Source organism: Stigmatopora nigra, chromosome 19 (assembly GCF_051989575.1).
Source record: "Stigmatopora nigra isolate UIUO_SnigA chromosome 19, RoL_Snig_1.1, whole genome shotgun sequence".
Lineage (NCBI taxonomy): Eukaryota > Metazoa > Chordata > Actinopteri > Syngnathiformes > Syngnathidae > Stigmatopora > Stigmatopora nigra.
In genome coordinates, this window is record NC_135526.1 from 4,601,799 (window position 1) to 4,624,798 (window position 23,000).

At 37.1% G+C, this 23,000-nt stretch overlaps 1 protein-coding gene across 13 annotated transcripts in view; it reads left to right on the top strand.

The window, feature by feature from the left end:
- Nucleotides 1-23,000, top strand: part of LOC144213122 (neurexin-2-like) — a 107,399-nt gene that overhangs the window by 50,927 nt on the left and 33,472 nt on the right. For all 13 annotated transcript variants that reach the window (XM_077741397.1, XM_077741400.1, XM_077741406.1 and 10 more), the window contains 5 exons: nt 3,650-3,769; nt 3,836-4,217; nt 5,346-5,536; nt 5,750-5,923; nt 6,839-6,958. In XM_077741397.1, coding sequence (XP_077597523.1) covers nt 3,650-3,769; nt 3,836-4,217; nt 5,346-5,536; nt 5,750-5,923; nt 6,839-6,958 — 987 coding nt within the window. The remainder of the gene's footprint in view (nt 1-3,649; nt 3,770-3,835; nt 4,218-5,345; nt 5,537-5,749; nt 5,924-6,838; nt 6,959-23,000) is intronic.

Below are 23,000 nucleotides of genomic sequence, written 5' to 3' on the forward strand. Positions count from 1 at the left end.
CTAATCCCACTTTGGCGGTTAAGAAGAGCTTATTTTTGCTGTGGTTTGTCTGCTACCCAATCAATAGATGCGGATGAGACAAAATTATCAGGGTCATCAAGAAGGAAGATAGTGCTTGCTTGCTGCCAATTTGCTGCCTTCAGAGGTTGCCTTTTGTTGAGAGTGCTCTATTTATAGCTGCTTAAATTATGGCATGTCGTCGAATACTATTATGCAAATGAAAATGAATCAGTCAGTGTTCATATCAAACACGTCACCCAAACATCACCAGGCACTCCTAATACGCAATAGCTTGCCAAATTTATCACAAGTTTTAATAATTGATGACAACCTGATATGTAGAAATAATTCCAATAATCATGTTTCCATGAAAATTGTAGTATTATGACATTCTATAAGAATGGTTAATGGGAATATGCACTTTAATTTTGTTGTCTAGGCTACAGCATAAAAAAAATATTAAGTTTATGTCAGTATGGTATTTACAATGCATATGGATTCTAGTAAAACCCATCACTGCAATAGAATGCAAGCTGAGAACAATTTTCCTGCTCTTCTGTAATATTTGCACTGGGATAATGTAAATAACGACCTGAAAATCGAACTGCGTCTTACTGGGGTTTTTATAGCATTTTTATTGATTTTTAAATGTAAACTCAAACTAAATAAAAATAATAAATGTAAACGCTCAAACAAAACCTGTAACTCTCCAAAAAAAACTCAAGTTTACTCGTTTTTGGGTGTTTTTTTTTTGAGTTATGTATGTATGTATTCCATGATAATGAGTGATAGTCCCAACTAATGCTTCTGCCTCAGGCCTACTTCCTAATTGGCCTCGTTCCCTTTTTCCCGACAACCCAATAGCGGAAGTGACTACGCGCATAGATGCATTTATTGAACCACTTTAACGATTGTTGGACCTGACTTGAAAACAACCCTTCTTAAAGTATTCCACACTAAAGAGTCATGGATCAGGATAATCTTTCACTACCGTTCAAGAAATGGACCTTTTCACTGGTTAATTGGAGACATCTTAAAATCTCTCCCAGTTGGTGGTAAATCTAAGCATAATTGTGATCTGTGAGTACTGACAATTTAGAGGACAACTTGCAAAATGTGTGAGATTTTAGTCAGATTTTTATTCATTAATGCATTCATTTTCCGTACCGCTTTTTCTCACAATAATCGTATGGGATTTTGCGGCCTATCCTAGCCAATTATGGGCTCTAGGCAGGGGGCACCCTTAATTGGTGGCCAGCCAAGCACAGTGCACAAGGGCACATTATTAATATATATTTCTCTCTTGTTGATTTTAACATACTGTATTTCTAATGCTATCTTTCTTAAATAGATTAAACAGATGTGACATTGATCACACCCTAACTTTGGCATATATTATCACTCAAAAGACAAACTAAACGATCAAACAACGTAAAATTACTTTGTTTTTCCCAGAATCAAATTGTTGGCTGTCATTGAAGATAACAAATGTACATTCCAATTTGAATATGATTTTTAAAAATGTATTTTAACCAAATGCAGGTAGGTTTTGTGCATGTGTGTACTTAATTGTGGTCAAAATGAGCAGAAATAAGGGGAGGTTGATTGAAGTGCGTGAGTGTGTTTATGTCTTTGTGAAAACATGGGTTTTTTATATACTCCTCTGTTCCAGCAGGTGACGCTGTATCAACATGTACTGTTCTTATCTGATTTCAATTTGCATGTGGGCCACTGTAATTTATCACCAAATGAGCTTATTAACTCTGCAGATGTTTTGATGGATGGCTGTCTGGTGGAAGAATTTGATGAGAAGGGAAATTATAGGCAAATGTTAATCATGCAATTAACTGCTTAAATTATTTAGAAGATATCATTTAAAGGGAATTATAGTTTACACCGATGTAATTACAGAATGAAAACTTTACATCCCTCATTCAGGGATCTAGTTTGGTTTTATTGTGCTTGGAAGGGTGCTGGAGGAATCCCCCCTCATGGGCCAATCACATCGACAGCCATAAGCGAGCACTATTAGGAAGAGGGGATGGCAGTACAAAAAATTACATAATCAACATACTTTGATCGCTATACGCATCCCGCTCTAAAATCTCAGAAGGTTGACCTACAAAAACTTTTGCTATCTTTGAAGCTATCTGTTTTTATAATCCAATTTGGATACAAGTGGAGATCAAAACAAGATTTTTCTTTTCTGCTCTTATGTGCCTGTGTAAAGCAGAAAAGAGTTCTAGTCATAAAAAGAGTTTATTCATCACGATATGTAAAAGGAATATTTTTATTACAATCTTTAGATTCACACAGAGAAGAAAAAAAAGGAACACCACACTAAGAAGCAGAAAATGCTTCTCATTTATCACCATTCAATACTCAACTTTCTCTAATGAAACAAATTCTGTTCAAGGTTGGCGATTCCACCTTGGAATATTTTAGAATCTGTGATGTACGTCATTCCAATGAGTGGTTAGTTTCCAAAAATAGGAGATAATTCATCTACGATAGAAGGATCAAGTTTTAATGTAATCAATCCATGCACAGTCGATAATGTTCACCGTGTTGCGGATGCATCTGTAGTTATTTCAAGATAATACGATATGTTCCACGTGCAACTTTGCACGTTTTTCTACTCTCGGAAGGGCAAGGTGTTCAGGAACCACTTGTTTTTTTGTTTTTTTTTTTCATTTATTGTCCTCTGTGCGTCCGCTGTAATTCTGCAGCCAGAGCGCAATTAGAGAGACAAACCCCTCAAGGCGCAGTCAAGCTTAGGCATGGCCAATTAGTTTCCCAAGCGATGTCAGAACTCCTTTGAACTGCCGTGTCGGCCTGTTGCGCAGTTACTGATTTAGGATGACGTTGCTGCAGTGGGACGCTTCTGCGCCGTGACCTATTTTGAAGTGGCTAGTAAGCCAAGGAGAGGGTTTGGCTAGTCTTGTAGATGTGGTCTATGGTCTCCAATCAAGTGTTATGGGTGGAAAATACCCTCAAAATAAGTGGTGACATGATAAAAACAATGGGAAAACATTTATAATGATTGGCTTTGTCTGTATTGTGATTTCGCCATTCATTGCAATAGACATCCGAACCATTTGAACCATTTGTTCAAATGGATTGCGTGTCTAGTGCTATCGTTGGGAATAAATTTAAAGAAATTAAATGCCTTAAGTTAGGATCTGAACCACAAGAAGAGAAAGATCCTCTAACAAAATTCAAACTGTTTGAAATGGGGTATCTGTGTTAATAATAAAGTTCCAAATTGGAACAACCTTTAAAAGTCTTTCAAGAAAGGTCCCTCTGGTCATGTAGAGCTCCCTAAATCAACTCCAATGGTGCATATTAATATGATATGTTCCATGTTTAAAACAGCAACTTCCTTTTCATAGCTTTTTCCTTCATGAGTAATTGTACTTGTAGCTCTTACATTGCACCTGTGCTTTTCAGAAGTAAAAAAACAACAACAAAAAAACCAAAACCTTTCACACCTTTGAACCTAAACTGAGCACAAATTATCAGTTGCGAGCGCTAGATGTGACTGAATGCAAACCACCTTAATGGCGCTGTTCACTTTGAGAGCAGTTTGATGAGAGAGCACATTGGGCTCATGGGGCGTAATTGTCACTTGACGCTCTCCACTTCTCAGGCAAAGGACCCGAAGTACTCCTGCTGGGAGACAAGCTGAATGACAATGAGTGGCATGCCGTAAAGGTGGCTCGCCGTGGAAAACATTTGCAGCTCTCTGTGGACAACGTCACGGCTGAAGGTAATTGGTATGGCCCAAACAAAGGCGTGGGTTGACATTCATCACGCACCGTTCGCTTCTCTTCAGGCTTCATGAGCGGCGCTCACACTCGCTTAGAGTTCAACAACATCGAGACGGGCATCATGACGGAGCGCCGATTCACTTCGGTGATCCCTTCCAACTTCATTGGCCACCTGCAGGCCCTCTCCTTCAATGGCATGCAGTACTTGGACCAGTGCAAAAACGGAGACATCTCTTACTGCGACCTGAATGCACGCTTTGGCATGAGGCACATTGTGGCCAATCCCGTGACCTTCTTAACCCAAGCCAGCTACTTGGCCTTCTCTACGTTGCAAGCCTATGCATCCATGCACCTGTTCTTCCAGTTCAAGACCACCAGTCCTGATGGTCTCATACTCTACAACTCTGGAGATGGGAGTGACTTCATTGTGGTGGAGCTGGTTAAAGGGTGAGTTTAACTGTCTATGGGTCCAAGGGTGTCAGATTCGGGTTGGTTAGCATTAAAGTCAACTTGGTTTCATGTGGGCTGAACCATTTTAGATATATTTAGATTTTTTTTTATAAATGGATTAAAGGAACTGGATTAAAAACCCTGAATATTCAGTTTTTATAGAGCTAAAACAATATTATTTATTTTAGCATTTTTTATATATAGTTTTAGATTTTACAAAATGATTTTTGAACTAAAAACACAGAGGAAAATTGATTCGAGAATTAAAATTATTGATATAAAAGGGGGAAAATCAGGAAATTTAATATTAATATTTCTATACCGATACATCATTTTATTTTGATCCTAAAACAGAAAGTCGGCACTCATGATTTACTTTCTCGGGCCTCATAAAACTTCTCGTATAAGTACTTCAGAATGACAATGTCCACCAAGTGCACCTACAAAAAGAAGCAAAAAGTAAATATTCCAAGGGGGGTTCACCTGTGTCACCGTGTCAACAAAAAAAAACACTTCTGAATGTGTTTGGCCTCCACCTTCAAATGTTCACAAGCGTTTGGTCACCTAAGTGGGGGAACTAAGGGAATGAACATGAAGGCTGTTTTTGACTTTCAATAAGAAGCAGTAAGCAAAGGTATGCTTTCCCACGAGTAAACATACACCACCATTCTTCCGGAAGCAATTAGTTCGTCTGAAGTCCCTCTTGGCACCACAGCTAACTCCTTCAGAGAAAAATGAAGGCTTTAGAACATTATTGGCACTTTTCAGGTGGCTGCCTTTTCTGTGTAATGGAGCCACTTGCTGTTTGCAACTCTCATCAAATATTAATGAGTGTATTTTTAAGGTTTTCATTCAAGACTCAAAAGAAAACAATACATTTAAAATTGGGTAATTAATGCACTGTGAGCAAGAGGTCAGCACGTCCACCTCATATATACATCCATATATACATATATACATATACAGACACACATAAGTCAGTGAGGATAGAGTGCAGTACAGCAAAAACTATAATGAGGACAAGGAGCATAGACGACGGATGGATGGTCGTGAAAAAAAGATTGCTCGATACAACAAATCTAATGAACAACGAACAGTTGAACAAATGGCGATGTTGTTGTGCAGGTTCATCCATTACGTCTTTGACCTGGGAAATGGCCCCTCGCTGATGAAGGGAAACTCTGAGAAGCCACTCAATGACAACCGATGGCACAACGTGGTCATCTCCCGTGATAACGACAACGTGCACATGCTTAAGATTGACGTTCGCACTGTCACACAACACGCCAACGGAGCCCGCAACCTGGATTTGAAAGGTACATTATTAATAACTTTGACATATGAGTACTCCTGTAGCTTTTTCAAGAAACAAAACCTCACCATGAATTATATTTTGTCAACTCTTACTTCCAATGAGCCTTCAAGGTTGCAAAGCATCCCTGAATATGAATATGAGTTGTATTTATGTCATTCTATTTCCAAAGACTTTGACAGAGAATTACCTTCACAATCTGTCTTCTCTGTTCAAGGGGAGTTGTACATTGGAGGTGTCGGAAAGAGCATGTATAGCAGCCTCCCTCGACTGATCGCATCGCGGGAAGGTTACAAGGGCTGCTTGGCATCTGTGGATTTGAATGGAAGACTCCCTGATCTGCTGGCAGATGCCCTTCAGAAAGTGGGCGAAGTGGATCACGGCTGCGGAGGTGAGGCGTGACCTATGAATCTCAACTGTGCTTGAAGTCCCATTTTCAGTCTAAAAAACACATTATTTCCTGACATTCGTTGTTCTTCTTTTAATGTTGAAATAGTATATTTCCGACCAAGTTTCACCAATATACTTCTCAACAAGAACTGCCTTACATTCCGCTATAGCAGGGATTCCGAACAAGTTAGACACAAAGAGCAAACAATTTAAACTATGAGAGTGAATGAGCTGCATCATGCAATGACCTGCCAAAACAGACTGTCAGACACACAAAAACACACAATTAAAACCATATTATTCACCATAACACTTTACTCCCCTTACTGCTTTAAAGGACCCTGATGTAATTGAGTCTACTTATATAGACATTCATATATACACATATACACATATACATACACACATAATATACAAACACATATACACATACATACACACATAATATACACACATGTATACACATGTACATACACATAATATACACATATACACACATACGTACACACATAATATACTCGTACATATATACACACATACGTACACACATAATATACTCGTACATATATACACATATGCATACAAACATACACATATACACATAATATACACATACACATATACACATACATACACACATACATATATACACACATAATATACACACACATTTATACACGTGTGTGTGTGTGTTCATACTTACAGATGCCATTTTTCAAAGCCTTCACATTTGATTTCATTGAAAGCCCTAAATATCCTCAAGATAAAAAAAAACAGTTGATGGAATATACACAGGCTTACAAATGTCCTCTGCTGAGGACACATTTGAGCTACTGTTAGTAGGGTACTTGAGTTCAGACAAAATGAAGAGACAACCTTATAAATCCAGCGCGTTTTATGTGTCAACATCCCTCAGGACCCAGCACCACTTGCACAGAGGACTCCTGCCACCACCAAGGTGTGTGTCTGCAGCTCTGGGAAGGCTTCTCCTGTGACTGCAGCATGACAACTTACGGGGGGCCATTCTGCACTAACCGTAAGTCCATTTTTTTTCTTTTTTTTACTGCGATTCGGGAAAAAAAATTCCTTTGACTTGTCACCTCGGTTTGCCCTTACAAGACACTAAAAAGAGAGGAATCTTTCATCTCTATTTATATTTTAATGCTTTCCCAATGAGTCACGGCAGATGTCTGCATAGATTACCTAAGACGTTCGCCTTCATGGCGCCCACAGCGGGTGTCATGGCCACCAAAGCACTAAACTGGTCTTGTAGTCTTTTTGGCGACTGCTGTTTGGGGAAATGTGTGTTGAATTAATTAGCATAGAAAGATAAAACAGCCATATTTTGTGTCCGTGTTGCTTGTTTTGTTTTATTAATTGGGCTTTGGATTCTTTCCACATGTTTGCAATCATTTATATTTGATCCGATTTTATGAGTGAATTAATTAAAACTAATTTTGTTCTGACAGATTTGTTTAACGTATTCAAAATTTCAAGATGAATACAGATTTTTCTCATGAACAGATTTGGAATCTTAAAAAGTATTCTGTGGAGATTTTACATTTTATTGTCCCATCCCAAAAGACATAAGATAATCAATCATTCAAAATAGCTTTAGGTCAAAGTCTTTAAAGAACGAGAAGCGCTGTTGATTTGTGGAAGTGAATAGCTGAAAATATTATTGTTTATGTTGCTTTAAATTGATATGCACAAAGTGTCCAAAATTTGCATTTTTGCATAGTTGATTTTCATTAAAAAATGAACAACAACAATTGAATCCACACTAGTCCTCAGGATATTGTGCTAAAGGTAAAACTGAGGTTACAAAATACAAAATACATGTTTTACTGGAATATAAAAGTTACAAGTTTAAGTAAAGGTTTTCAATTTTAGAAAAAGTTAAGTAGCAGTGGTACGAACATTTCCTGCTATATCCTTCCAATGCCTTCTAACCCAAATTTGATAGATATTGACTAACAGTCCAAGCATAAAGTAATTTTCACTCAATTTGTCCCTTAAATAACTTGCTCCTTGACGTCTTTGTTTGTTATTGCTTGTTCTCTTGATCCTAACTGAAAATCAATAGCCTGATCTCTTGTCTAATCCACGTATTAATCAACCTTTTCGCTCTCCTGCCTCAAAACTTTGCACCTGGAAAAACTCATCTTTCTTTAATGTTGGACTTTTGGGGTCAGTATTGAATAAATGGCCATGAGTGAAACTTTTGCATTTGGATAACTGGTGTAGTGCAATCCATTAATTAATTCAGATCTGTAATTTGATGAGGAAAAAAGTTGCCAGCTCAACTGTGCCCCTTTGATGAATTGTTCAATTGAAATGGTTTGTTTTGAAATTTTTGTATTTGGGTTTTATTGGTTTGTGATGATACACTACCATCTGGTGGGAAGAGTGTAATGACATAACTCTAGTCTTCTATGGCCACATTGAGATTCCTGTGAGCATTGTGAATAAGCAGAGTATGCTTCTAATACACAATATAATGCAAATATCATATAAAACAATGATTATCTATGATTTTGCTCAACCTTTTCTTGTTAAAGAATTCAAATCAGAGTTCTAGAAGTGCTACATACCATATTGGGATATTAATTATCATGAGTATTGCTATGAAAGACTTTTAATATATTAAATGCTTGTTAGCTGTTTACTCAATAATCAAGCTATTAATCCATAAATGAATCCATAACTTAAATAATGAATAACTGCAGCTTTATACAAGTGTCTCCTGTCTGAAACATTTGATAATACACAGTGTAACATGTTGAGAAAACTCATAATTTTACCATTTCCACATAAAACAGTAAACTGTATTTTAAAAGGTTTTAAAGGTATTGCAAATAGAAAAAAAAAACATAGTCGTCTCAGCTCGTCATATTTCTCAGTAATGGATCAGGCGAATAAAAAATAAAAAAATAAAAAGCAGCCCGTTGATGTATTTTTACCTTTGCCCATTTTCAATTAGCTGGCCTCCGTATTTGTGAACTCAGCACCCTCGCTCTGCTCGTGACCTGCTCTGAGCAGGAGGGCGGTGGACCAAGCATGTCATGCTGATTTTTGGCATCAGAATTCTATTGTAATGCTGCGCTCCGTACCTCACCACTTTTCACTCTGCGGGACAGCCAGATGCAATATTTATAGCCGATGACTAAAAACTCCCAAATTTTGCAGGCCATAAGCCATCTTTTTAAAACTGTTTATATTAATTTGCCATATAATATGACATAATGCTTACTTTGTAGACATGCATACTTAATTATTGTTGATTTTCATTTCTACCAAGAGTGCTAATTATTTGTTGATAGTTACTATCTCACCTGATTGGAGGTTCAAAGAACATACCATTAAAGCATTCTTAACATCTGATTTTCTATAAGTGGTGCTCTAGTGTGCACACACATGATCTAAATGGGAATTTTAAATGTCTGCCTAAGGCTAAACTATCAGAGCACTAGCCCCAGTGTGTACAATAAACATGAATATTCCATGAATATTGAGCCGGCTGACTTGAAGAATATTCTATATCCTGTTTTGCCAATTACAATGACTTTGAACAAATTGCGATGTCTACTTCTATTGATCCCGATGTGTTTGGAAAAAGGCCAACTGGAAAGTGTCTGAGTAAAAATTGTATTTTGAGGGTTTGTAGGGATGCAAATGTTAACCGGTTATTTAAAACTATTTAAGCCAGCTGTTTTTGCAAATAGTGATATCCCGATTGATGTTCAGTTATAGTATCGGAACCCAATACAGATATTTTTTTGCAGTATTTGACTGTATAGGATTTGGTTACAACGCATACAACATAAAAATCTGCAATCTGGTGAGGAGCGAAATGATTTTATAGAGAACATGAAAACAGCAGTAGGTAAAATGATGATGCATGGAAAGCAATTTATGTTTATGCCAACAGAGTCTACTAGCTTGTCAATTGGCAATAATTTTGTACAAAGCCATGTGTTCCACATTATTAGACTGCCATGCTTTTCCTGTGGACACAAAAGGCAATTGGAATTATTGGTATTGGGTAGTGTTGCAATATGCTTTGAATATTAAGTGTTTCTGTCAAAGCAAAATGCATAATAACTATAATTTTACACCATCTCAAAACATGGTATCATACCATTTTTAAATATAGTTTCGGGCAAGAGCTGCCTTTCGCTTGGGGTCTCATTGCTTGCCAATTATATTGTTTTTGAATTGCATCCACCCATTTTCTTATATTGCTTATTTTTATTATAGTTGTGGGTGGACGAGAGGCAGTATGCACACTCAAATTCACATTTATGGACAATTTAGAGTTGTCACTTAACTTAAAAGGCATTGTTTTTGTTTTTTTATAGTTTTATAGCCTGAAAAAAAACGGAGATAGACTTGTTATTGGATTGGACTGGATTGGATTGGATGACATTTCATCGTGTTTTCCGGATATTTCATTGTGACACCCTCCTCTTGACATATTCATATTTTCTTTTTCATCACACTCAATTTTGTAATTGTTAGGTTATCAGTGTGTTGGTTATTATCAATGTGTTCAAAAGAGCGCTGTGGTTTTTATATAATTTTCTATTAAATGATTCCCTGCAGACTGCAGGCTCCTGATTGGGTATCTAATATTGTCCTTAAAACAAATGGGAATTGGGGAAGTCAGAGAATGATGCTGGGCTTATTTATAAGTTGTCATAGCGATGGAAAATGTATTTTGGGGGATATTGGCTTAGCTGGCTGAAAAAAATGATGACTTGTAATTTCAACTAGATGCTAACTAAGACATTGAGTTTTATTATGGAGCAGTTTGTCCACTATTATGGACTTAATAATTGCAAGACATGTTTAGCAATTATCGTCAACCATAATGTATTAATACAAATCTATTAATTCCATTTAAAAGGGTCTTGACATTACTGTAAAGACATATGGAGATGGTAGTTGTGTTGAATTGACTTGGTCAGGACGCAATTTTTAGTCTTCCATTTTTGTTAGATTTTGTCTCATTTTGCAGTGGCTTGTATAACAGGAGGTCCAATGATTATAAATCAGTCAATATTTTGTCTCTTCTCACCACATGTGAATGTGTGAATCTATCTTGTTCAGTCCAGACGGGAAATTGCACCTGAGATGGCTTTGATGTAAGTCAACAACGATCCACCACCTGAACAGTACAGCTGCCCATTTATAAGACTGCATTTCCTTGTGATTGTTTTATTCCCACGGAGGGAAAGACAGATGGCAAATTGTACTTATCGCCCGAGGGCGTGGAGCCAAGTTACACGAGTGCGGTGTGACTGCCGCTACCTTCTTTTTCTATTTTACATGCCAGTTAGTGGGCTCTTTTATCTAGCTTTCATTTCATTTATGTCAAAACTACAATGGCATAGTTTATCTATGGCAATGTTCCCTGTCGGCCTTCTGAAACAAATTTCGTTTTATGCATATTAAAGTCCCATTTGAAAGTGAGCTGTGCAGGTCCTACAGGCCAGAATAATAATCCAGGATAGGATTTCTGCTTTAATCTGTTTTGAGACTCAAGATTCAAAAAGTGTTTATAGAAATGCAAAGAGTGCTGATCTACACAGTGCAGACTATCTTGAACTCTAATAATAACAGGTCTTACCTTCCTATTGGGCTAATTACTGAATGGCTATATTGTCATTATAGAAGCATGCTGAGACATGCAAACAAAGGCTATAGCTATAGTAATAGAATGGAATCACAATACTAGGTAGTATATAATTCCTAAAAAAAGGATGTTACTCGTACAAACTTGCAGCATCATTTTTAGTGCAGTATGCAAATTGCTGTATTAATGGAGCCTTTTAAAACTTGGTTAAACATCTGTAGAAATGATAGAACGCCACTAACATGTCCTGGAAAAGCCACTGGTTCTCTGTTAATAGTGGGGCTTAATTTCAAATCTTGACAGAGCTCAGACTCCTATGCTTAAGTCAACTTGCATATGCATCGAGAAACTTTAGGTAGTCCTTGAGTTACGACCGAATTCTGTTCCGACGCTGGCTCCTAAACCAAATTTCTGCACGAGTCAAAATCTATCTCGAAAGTAAAATACAAATTAATCAAATAAAAAATAAGATCCTCTAATATGATGTGCTTACAATTATTGCTGAGAAGTAGATGGAGAATTTGGGTTTTCAATGCAGAGTTTCCAACCAAAACATGATTTCTGTGATACCAAAAAAATCAAAACAACTCACCATCTCATCCAACCCCATTTCTCTCATTCCAGTCAGACACGTGGTTCACTTAGGGACAACCCAGAAAACACAGCACCCAACACTTCATCACTGCGACATGACGTGTTGCGGAACCCGATTTATTACATTACTGCCCTATTTTTAGGGTTAACGTGAACTGGATGTCGTTTGACTTTAACTGTCAGCGACGTAAGCTCTGCATGACTACAAAACTGCTTTTTCCAACGATCAAGGAAGGCCTTTTTGCACAATGTTTTAAATTTGATCTGAATGTCGCATCTTTTTTACTGAAGTACGTCACTATCTTTCTCTGTTCTTTTTATGAGTTAAGCTTCGTTTCCATGGTAATTGCCATTCCTTTGGCTGAATGTAAAAGTCCAATCTTTTTTCTTTGGGGCCATGTGGGAAAAAAAGGAGGGTGAAAAAGGCAGAAATACTCCCGGATAGCACTCAGACAGACTAGCGTTATGTACTAGATAAGCAGAAACTATGGTGGGGAATATATGGCGGATGAGGCACAGGCAGTATAAAAACCCAACATTGTAGGTCGAGGACATAGTGACCCTAGGACTCCCTGTACTGTACATGTCCCATGACAAATCCTCACTGGATGATCTAGGTCAACTGAACTGGATTGCAAAAGAATTCCTATAATATCGTGGAAAATATGGCCTTGCTGACTGTTACTGCTTTGAATTTATTATAAAAGGTCATGGGAAACATTACTTCAGTCATTAGTATTTACTTTTCACTCAAGAATCACCCATCCAGCATAGACTTTGCTTGAGGCTTGTTACGGTAATCGACTCCAGAGTTAATTAAAAGCTCTGCATTAATTTGGCACTCATCCAGAATACAATGTCCCTCTCATTCATTCTTGTTGGCACTCTTCCGTGCGCAAGTTGCTCCAGGACACGTAAGCATACAGACAGACGCAAAGGCGTTTTCTTACTGGAACTGCGCCACTGCGCATTGGCATTAAAATTGGGAAAAGCCCAAGGTAAATATACTCTGGTATTTGTTTGAAATGTGGAATAGTGGATGTATTAGGGTATGGCACAATGTGTTGGCTTTAGTTGTCTATCTGTCCTTCTCAAAACATCCCATTAATATTGCAGAACAAGTTATTGGTTTGCAAAAATTAGGTATTTCAAACCCAGATTACAGATATATGTAGTCAAGGTCAAACTTTTTTTGCGTTAATCAAACAGTCTGAAAACAAGCCCTTAACCTCCTAAGACCCAGACTCTTGCAAGGCATGCATTTTTATTTTCTCTTTGATATTTAGGCTAATTGGGACCTAATGAGTGTATAAAAACAAATAATTATTGTTTTACATGATGTAGTTTCTGAGAAATATCATGTCCACATCATAAGTGGTCCATTAAGGTCCAAAAATTAACAATAGGAGGTTAAATATTTGGATTTGTTTTCCACTTTAAGATTGTAATATGTCAATGAAAGAATTGACAATGTATTTTTGATGATAGTGTATTGATAAGTGGGTTGTAAAAGTCTTTGAAAATGAAATTAGTACCTTGACATTCTACCACAGTGAACGCCCCCAGAATTGAAGCTTATTGAGAAAACTCCACTGGACGCAATTCTTTTTAGACCCAGTAATTTACTCAGCATGTCCCGAATGAGGTAGTCATTGTAAAATATCAATTCAATACTTCAATTGTTCCATGCGACAACACTATAGGACACCATTTCGTCAAGCATATCTGCTCTGTGCTAAAGAGTGTCAGTGACTTTAAAACAGGTCAGAAATCACAGTTCAACTACTAATAGATTATATGAATGCTGTCAAGCATTAATCTTGTCTGATTAACTGTTTGTGAAAGGTCTAAATATAAATAAATGGTCACAATTTTCAAAATTTGAACGAGCCCCAACATTTTAAAGGTCAATAAGTTGGGGTATGTGATCGTGTTCACTAATTCTCCACCTAAAAAGGGGAGCGATAATACCTAATCCACTTCAGATCATCTATCGTCTCACGTAAGTTTTTCAGTTTCTCAGCCTTTTAAGCCCGAGAGTAAAAGTTCTGACATTTACACTGATGTAAAAAGAAGAATAGTACCTCAGGCCACTCATGTCTCTTCAGTTTACTTTTGCTGCCTTGTCCTTGCTTCTCACATTAAAAAACCTGATGTGATGATGTGTTGCACTTTTTCAAGCCGGAAGGAATAAATGTGTGTGTGTGGAAAAAAAAAAAACAGGTTTGGTACCATTTTAGCCAGCTCGTATGAATTTGGGTAGACAGGAATAGACTTTGGTTCACGTGGACCTGTTTTGTGCTTGATAAGTAGCTGTGGGAGGCTGCTATAATAGAAAAAGGGATTAATAAAAAATAAATTTCCAAAAAAATCAAAAATGGAGGAGGGGGAGCTATATCCCAGCAAATTACTCCAACCCAATTATCCAATTCACTGGCATGGGTGCTCGATGGAATTAACAGCACACTCTTCACTTTCTGGTTTGAAGATGAGACTCTAAAAATGAAAGATGACAAGGTTATATCATCCGAAGTTACACATAATAGAATTAAATGTAAAATTCCCTTAAAAGTCTCTTCTGGATTGGTATTTATTACTGTTATATCTCGGTAGTCACTCGTTTGGAACCAAAGCAAACATTATGGGTATATTTCTGCCAATCAAAGGGAAAAAAAAACACTTTTACCCCCCCTTTAAGAATCATCACCTTCCCCAATTAGAGAGGCGGGAAGGCACCTTCCTTTCATTGCAAGGGAATGCCAATAAAGGCCGACCAAGACCATTGTCAGCCATCTCCTTATCCTAATGAGACACTCGTTGTCTCAGTCTTTAATTGCACCAGTTAGATCTCGGCATGAAAGTGGCAACTAATGACAAAATCCATTTAAACCATTTTTAATAGTGTTTTTATTCAGTTGAGGCCCTTCTTCGTCCAAAGGGTCCGCGCAAACCTGGACTGCCCGACAGCGCACGGCTTTAGAAAACCCCTTTTGTATTTTATTCATAAATGATCGTCTGCGTGAAGTCTTTTCTTTGAAACTAAGAGGTATTGCAACGCATGCTTAATAGTTGGGAAATTAGACAGCAACATGTATTCGGCCATGGGAATGGTGGCTTAATGATGATTAGTCATATGTTTCTATGATTCATCTTGGATACAGAATATTGGTGGGCGTGGGTGGGGGGGTGTTCACACGTTATACCGCCTTGGTTTCAATGGTACACGGCACCAATCTCATTAGAGGCATCCGAGCATCGTTTTATAATCTCCAATTTACAATCTAGTTGGAATGGGCTGGAAAACCTTAATGATCGTCAGTCCTTGGTAAGACAGATTGTCAATAATTGGAGAAAGTTCAGCACTTGTGGTTCTCTAGCTGTGACCGTCCTTTAAAAAATGATTGTAGAAGCACAGCACAGAATTTTCAATAAGAAAAATGTTAACATATTGTAGAAATCGTGAAATCTCTGGAATGTAATAACTTTGCTGACAAGTAAAACGCTAAACAAGAAAAGATCTTCATGGACGACATTTGCAGTAGTTTTTGTTGAAATGCCGAATGGATTATTGATCTTATTTGTAAAACTATAAGTGAGTTTATTTCATCTGCAACATATTTTTTAAAAGTTTTCATATGCTCGGCAGCTTTTTCTACAAAACGCTCATTAATAATTCATTGTTGTTCTGTGTGCTGTATGCAAATTCAAGTATGACTGTTCAAAATTGGTTGGGAGTAGCCTGTTGTGTATCGAGTTTTTTAATGAATTTAACCAAGACTCTGCCGGAATTCATATATTTGGGAATATAGAATCCGGATCAATGTTCTCTTCCATTGTATAATACACACGGCTGTAAAAAAATATGGTCAAAGTCCATGGTATTTGCTAACTATTAATAATCAATTACTATTTTATTATCATTTTAGTTTCCTCTACTCCGTTTGCTTGGATGACCTTTGATTTAATGAGCTTTTGATGACCTTGTGTGTATAGTGGATGCTAACCTGTTCTGGTTCTGATACATACACTAATGCACTTAATAAATGTATGCATTAAAGTGTATAATTGTGCCCCGCAACAGTTACAGTAACGTGTCAAAATTAGCAGTGAACGAGCTAAGATTATTCATACCAAGATGCTCAGTGAGAATGCTAGGTGATCTGAAAAAGGTGTAAAAGAGATTGTGGCCTTAAGCATCCTCTCTTATGTCCCAAATAATTTCTGAAATCAGTGTGATGCAATTGATGGAAGTGCGATGCAGGTGAAAGCACTCCGCCCTGCACTGACTTCTCCCTCTGTACCTCCCTCCTTGAGGAACACGGCAAGATTTATTTAACACCCACCACACGCAGCAGCTGAACCTAGGATAAATGGCGGTCTGTGCCAAGCTCTCGCACCCCTCCCACAGGGGGGTTTCTGGGCATCCCGGTCAATCCTGTGAGGGCTGAGCGGAAGGGGAGAAAGGTTACATTCAGTTTACATCATAAAGAGCAGACTGAGTGCACACAAAGAGCCCCTCACATGGCGGGACCCGCATCTGCCCATCCGTCTGTCTTCGTCCCAACACTCGCAAGTCACACTATCCCATACATCATTTAAACGATGTTTCTCCAACATCCTCGATGCTCTCACGTTGTTTTTGTTGATAAAATTATAAGTGCATGCGATGACAAATTTAAGCATTGTGCTATATTCACAGCAGTGGCCCATAATACACTGCTACAAAACAAAAGAAGGCATCACATAGCCGCGTCCTATTCATTTATGACAAGATACTGCATGGTATTTTTCATGCATAGAGCAAAAACCTTTGTGTTTTTAGCTGGATAAACCATGCAGAATCCACAAAGAGAGTGCAGGCTCCTACCAAGGCAACCTAGTTTCTCCCTTATTTCCATGGCAACCCTAACTGAGCTGTGTTAACCTTCCAAACACTGGATTACAATGCATTACTGCAAGTCAAATAGGCTTCTGTAAAAGGACTCGAGCGTTAGCATAGTGTCTATTTTTTGCTTGGTAGGGCGACTGTGACATATTATTTTTAATGCAGAAAGTTGTATTTTAAAGAAATAGCCATTCCTCCACCACTTTGGTGAACCTGAAAATGGGAAATGGGAAGACTCCAAGGTGAAGCTATAAAATATGCATAAGTGTTTTAAGATTTTATATTTATCTGAGTAAATGGTGGCTATTAATATATTTCTTTAGGTTTTGGAACTGTACAGGCTATTCACTATTATATTGGGATTATTTTTATTCAGTCCTATGTGTTGGTTGCCTAGAATCTACTTCATTTTAAATTATATTCACATATATTCTAATGCTGATTAGTCAATTTAAGTTGAAAAATAGGTCATTTAAAAGATTATTTTCACTCCCTGCCAATATACTTTATATTTGGTATATTACACCAATTAGAGTAGTTAATTGTTTTAAATGTTGAATGATAAATACAAGGTGTACTTCACATACTTAGCTGCAAATAATCTCCTACAGGACCTTGCGACCCTTGTGAGGATATGCGCAAGGGGACATGAATGCATTGTAATTAATAAACTACATCATTTGTTGATTACAAATAATTTAATTAGTCTGTAGTGACAATTCAGCTAGCAGCAGTTTTATGTGGTTTAAAAATGTGCAGAAAAATTCAAATAAGGTGCCAAAACATCCTGTATAGGTTTGCTTTGGGATTTTAGTAAGGCTGCAATACTTGTATTTTACAGTAATAATAAACTGTAAAGCACTATATTTGTTTAAAATGCTCTGTAGAATCATTTCCAATGTGTTCCTTTTCTTCTCTGGCACTGACCAATTCGACTTTCAGTGCTTCTTATCTCCTCTCTATTTGTCAACCCCCTCGATATTCTTGGCTCTCTCCTTGGTCACCATAAAATAAATTCACAGCAGAGCAGAAAAAATGAAAGATTACACGTTTTCCTCGCTGCTCTCTTTTATTTCTGATCCAGTGTTCACTTGCATTTAACTACTATATGTTCAATAGGTAGGGAATGTAATAGGATGGCGTATCCTTCCTGAATTGCAGGACAACATCTACATTATACATTTTTCTTTCTTTCTGATGCAGGATGCAACATTGCTAATGATTTTTTTTAATGATTTCTTATAGGATTTATCATTTTCCTCTCTTGCCTATATTAAAAACCACCTAGTGTCGAGTGAGTACTAATAGTCGACTTAAACCCATATTTTCCAATAGCGGCTATTTTAACAAAAAGTTAAAATCATATTTTATTCAGGCCACTTTTTTAAGAAATATGCAATCAACACAATACTTGTATCTTTTCAGCTGTGTTTTATGATAGCTAGTATTGAATTTATTTTAACAGATTTGAACATTTGGGCAATTGTACAACCTTGAAGCTTTTGTCCACAGGAAAAAAAAATGGTGTGTTGGTTTTGGAACTGAAATCTTAAACTAGTATGGGCCCAATGCCCTCTTGTTTATTGATACCATAAATTAATGCCCAAGGATGGTTATGAACATGTGTCTTAACCATGTGCAAGTAGTAAATTCGCACATCCCTTTTGCTCAAGGCGGATTCAATCACGGGTGTGAATTTGAACACAACTATTTCCTCACAAGTTTCTATGCTTGAGGCTGTCTTTTTTTTATTGTAAGTGTCCTGGCTTCTTTACTGTGGATAGTATTGCTTGAAAGGCTGTCTCGAAAAGAATACTGCATATCCTCTTGTGTAGAATACTAGGTTTTGTTGTCTTTTTTTTAAATTTACATTTTCTGATCAGAGTCTTACATTTGCTTAACTTTCTTGGAGACCATGATAATTGGGTTTTTTGGTGATCCTATCATTGTTAGGTTGTTTTTTTTTAAATCCTTCTTTTGTGTTGACGCTTATGTTAAACTTTATTCTTTCATGGACAAAACAGGGCGGTCGGTAATGACCTCTGACTTCGTATTCCTGAACAGTAGGTAGTGGTAATGTAAAAACATATCTTTGGCAGTGAAGGTGCAAAAAATACCAATGTTGTCTGTGCTCGTGGCCAGTGAATAAAAACAAGCCCTTCTTTATGTTCCAGTCCTTTTTTACATGACTTAACTGTGGTAGACACTTTACATGAATCGAGCCATGCTCATTAGACACAGTGACTTAAAGGAGAGAAGAAAAATGACACCTGGTAGGAATGCACGATTGAAGGCTTCATGCATTTTTGTGTTTCTGTATGCTCACAGATTTCCCCACATAAAATTGTCATGTAAATGAGGAATTTAAATAGCAGAAATATCCCATGTTTGCACTTTTTCTTGGGACTGTTGTCGTAGCCTTAGTAGTGAAGTTTTAATTATCTTCTAACTGACTGGATTGGATAGGAACTTTAACTCATCCCGTATTTGGAAAATTTCTTGGTTGCAGCAGCAAGACAGACATAAGACACACAAGACATTGTAGAACTAGATAAAAATACATCTATTTTTTTAGTTTTTAGACCACATACATCTAATATGCATATTTTTGATTGTCATGATATGTTCTCTGGCAATAATCTGTCTGATTTTAAAGGTTTTAGTCAGATAAGTGGAGTCAGCTGTTCAAAAACCCTTTTAATAAAATTGAGAGGGAAAAAATTGCTTGGGAGAATTGTCAGTAGATTTCTTTTCTTAGTAGCGCATCTGCGCTGTATACTTCTTTAGCCGAGGCTAGTCAGCTCAACTTAACAAGCAAATGGAGTCTATTCATGGCAGCGCCATGTGCAGCCAACAATGCGAAGAGCTGTCACATGTGGTGGCTTTTTAGGAGAAAATATATGCCATGTGGGGAGGAAAAGAGGAATACAATTTAATTAAAGTAGAAAGGAGAGCTTGTGTGCATTTGTAGATCCCTGTAAACATTTTTATCTGGGTACTTGTACACTGTACAGTGACTTCTCCACGCTGTCTAAGTGTTTTGTTTTTTTCCTTTATGTAATACAATGCTTTTTGTTTAAACATTTGTGTCTAATCTGATAGTTACATGTGTTGTAGTGGTTTGTTTCTCAGCTCTTTCACCATTTTTAAACCCCCCCACCTCATTTCACACAGACTTATTTTAGGTGTTGTCGCTTTGAGCCTAATGAAATCAACCAAACATCACAACTGCAGGCTATGCCTTTCAGAGCAGGCTGGCATTATGAGTAATTAATCTGAAAGTGCTATGATTAATCCTGCTACTTTATCGCCTCGGGTGGGACTGCGTGTCGCTGCAAAATCTCCTCCAACAGATCCTCCTGAGAACAAACAGTGCAATTTAGGTTTCTTAAATCGGCCCTACGTGTCTTCTCACATTCTATCACTTTTTTTTAAATATAGCCTTTGGTACATGGTGCTATTATAAATGGCCCATTGCAGCAAATTTGCTTGCCATTTGCTTGTTGTTACACTCAAATTAAACAGAATTTTCTGTCCTTTTTAAAATACTTAATCTCATCATAAAATTTGAGAGCTACTCAAGATATTAGCCAATCTCAGGAAACCTGATTATGTCATGGTTTGATTGTACTAAAACTTCTAATTTGTTCAAAGTGATTGAAGAAGAGTGTGATTTACATTTAATTTTAATTTTAAATGAGCAAATGTATATGCAATGTAGCTATAAGGCATTTATTTAAATATCTTGTTGTTATATTCAACAAAAAGTATTTAAAGCAATATACTAATGGAAAAACGAGGTCATAGCATTAAACCCATGTTTTAATTCTGTAAATATGCAGAAACGTTAAAAGTGCAACTAAATTATTTGCAATTATTATTTACCCATTTATTATTAGAGTTGACAATGCACCTGAACTCATATTAAGGATCTACATTTGTAATTGTTTCCAAAGAGAGGGTTAAAAACATAAAGAAAGGCTCAGATTTGGTATGAATTTATGTTCATTAAGACAAGATTGTTAAAAGTATACCTCAAAAATAACGTTAGAAACACCTGAATTATAACTTTCCCCAGTACCTGTTAAAATGACATAGTAACCCATTTTAAATAATTTTGCTATACAAATTATAATCCTTTAACATGCCACTCATATATTGTCAACTTGAATGGCTGTACCATACAAAAGCTGTACATTAACTATATGTGAATGATTTGATTATGTAAATTAACAGTGACCTGCCAAGCTCCACTGTAAGATGAAAGTAAATATAAAGCTGCCTCCAGGTTGAATTCTACTCTAATAGTTTTATAGTCTATAACTGTAATGTTGACAAATGCTGAACACACATGATAAATTTCTCAAATAATCAATTGCGATTGCTTGGGAAAACCAGGCATGTTGACAAATGTACTAACTACATCAAGCATGTGTTTGAAGCTTTGGCATGTGAGGCCTGTGTTAATTGGCTACAGTGCTTGAGCAAGAAATGTGGATTAAATAACGAATGACGACCCAAGGTTAAACTCGCCACTGCTTAAATGGCGCCCTCCCTTCTTCTTGTTGTCCAGAAAGCTGGAGCTTTCTCGGTGTTGCGCAGACCCTCGAGCATGTCAATTGATTAATGCAAACCTCTCATGCAAGACAGCTCTCACTAAGATATCATCGCTGACGCTCACACGCTCAGAGAGGCTGACAGTCCAACTTGTAGGTCATAAATCATCTTGCTTAACCTATGCAACAGAGCTTTGCTAGAAATAAAGCCCCCTATTTTATTCTGTGCTGGGAAAAAAATGTTTTCAGTGAGAGCAGACGCAATTCTATGACCTTTCAGAGCTGTGAGCTAAAATTAAGATTGGTTAGGGCTTTTGTTGGAATTGAAACCGTCTTTTTCTTTGCTGTCATTAAGGGATTATTTTTCTCAACTTGTATTATTGCATTTGCACACTAAAAAGCTATGGCAACCTTGTATTATCTTAACTTGCTATGAAGACAATGACAGGGTTGTTCAATTAACAGTTACTAAAGAGGTCAGGAAAGGTTCTCAATGGGAAAACTGATGTCATAAATTCTATTTATTAAGTCTCAAAAAACTGGCAAACTGGATAAACATTAGCTTTTTCATTGTTGGTGTTTTTTAATGCAATTGTAATGTCCAGTTGGCTAGAAACCACCAAAAATTCATATATTCCTTTCGAGTAGTCTGCAGCCAGGGCCGCTTTAGAAAGATAAGGAGTTGAAACATAAATTAATATTTTGAGCCCCACGAAAACAAGTCTGTTTCTTTGCTGTTTTTTTTCCTTTTCACACAACTTTGTGACTATGACTTCTCTCCTTACTGCTTGCCTGCTTCAAACACAACCACTCACTCCACTCACAAGGCTGCTCAGAATAACCCATTTTATCGATTCAGTCATATCACATAGGAGTTCAGATGAAGCTCTGTGTATTTTTTTTCAAACATTTACCATGACAAGAAGAATATTTAGCAATTCTAAATCTGGATGTCACTAATAGTAAATTCTGTGGAAAATACAAAGGGACTGTATCGCAGTTTGGAAATGCTGTCTCGCATACTCATGGTAATTTAATGTCACCTGACAATGCCAGATCTGAATGAAAATATCACAATGTTTTGAATGTATTTATATGCTTTTATCTCATTTGAAAGTTTTATTCTCATTATACATAAATACTTATACATACTTTGTATATTATATTTTGTGAAACCAGTTGTATTCAAGGTACAGTCCAGAGAGTTATGACATACTACATATATACATTTACAATACAGCCAGGCTGTCTACTTGGGAATAGACTGGGTTGGATGAGAGTATCTGTCCTGAGAGATTAAGAGAGTTACAGCAAAATGGTGCGCGACACACCCATACCTATGGTGGGGGGTACAGTATTGGATCATAGAGGCGTTGAGAGGTGGGCTGGGTCATTCACTCCTGCG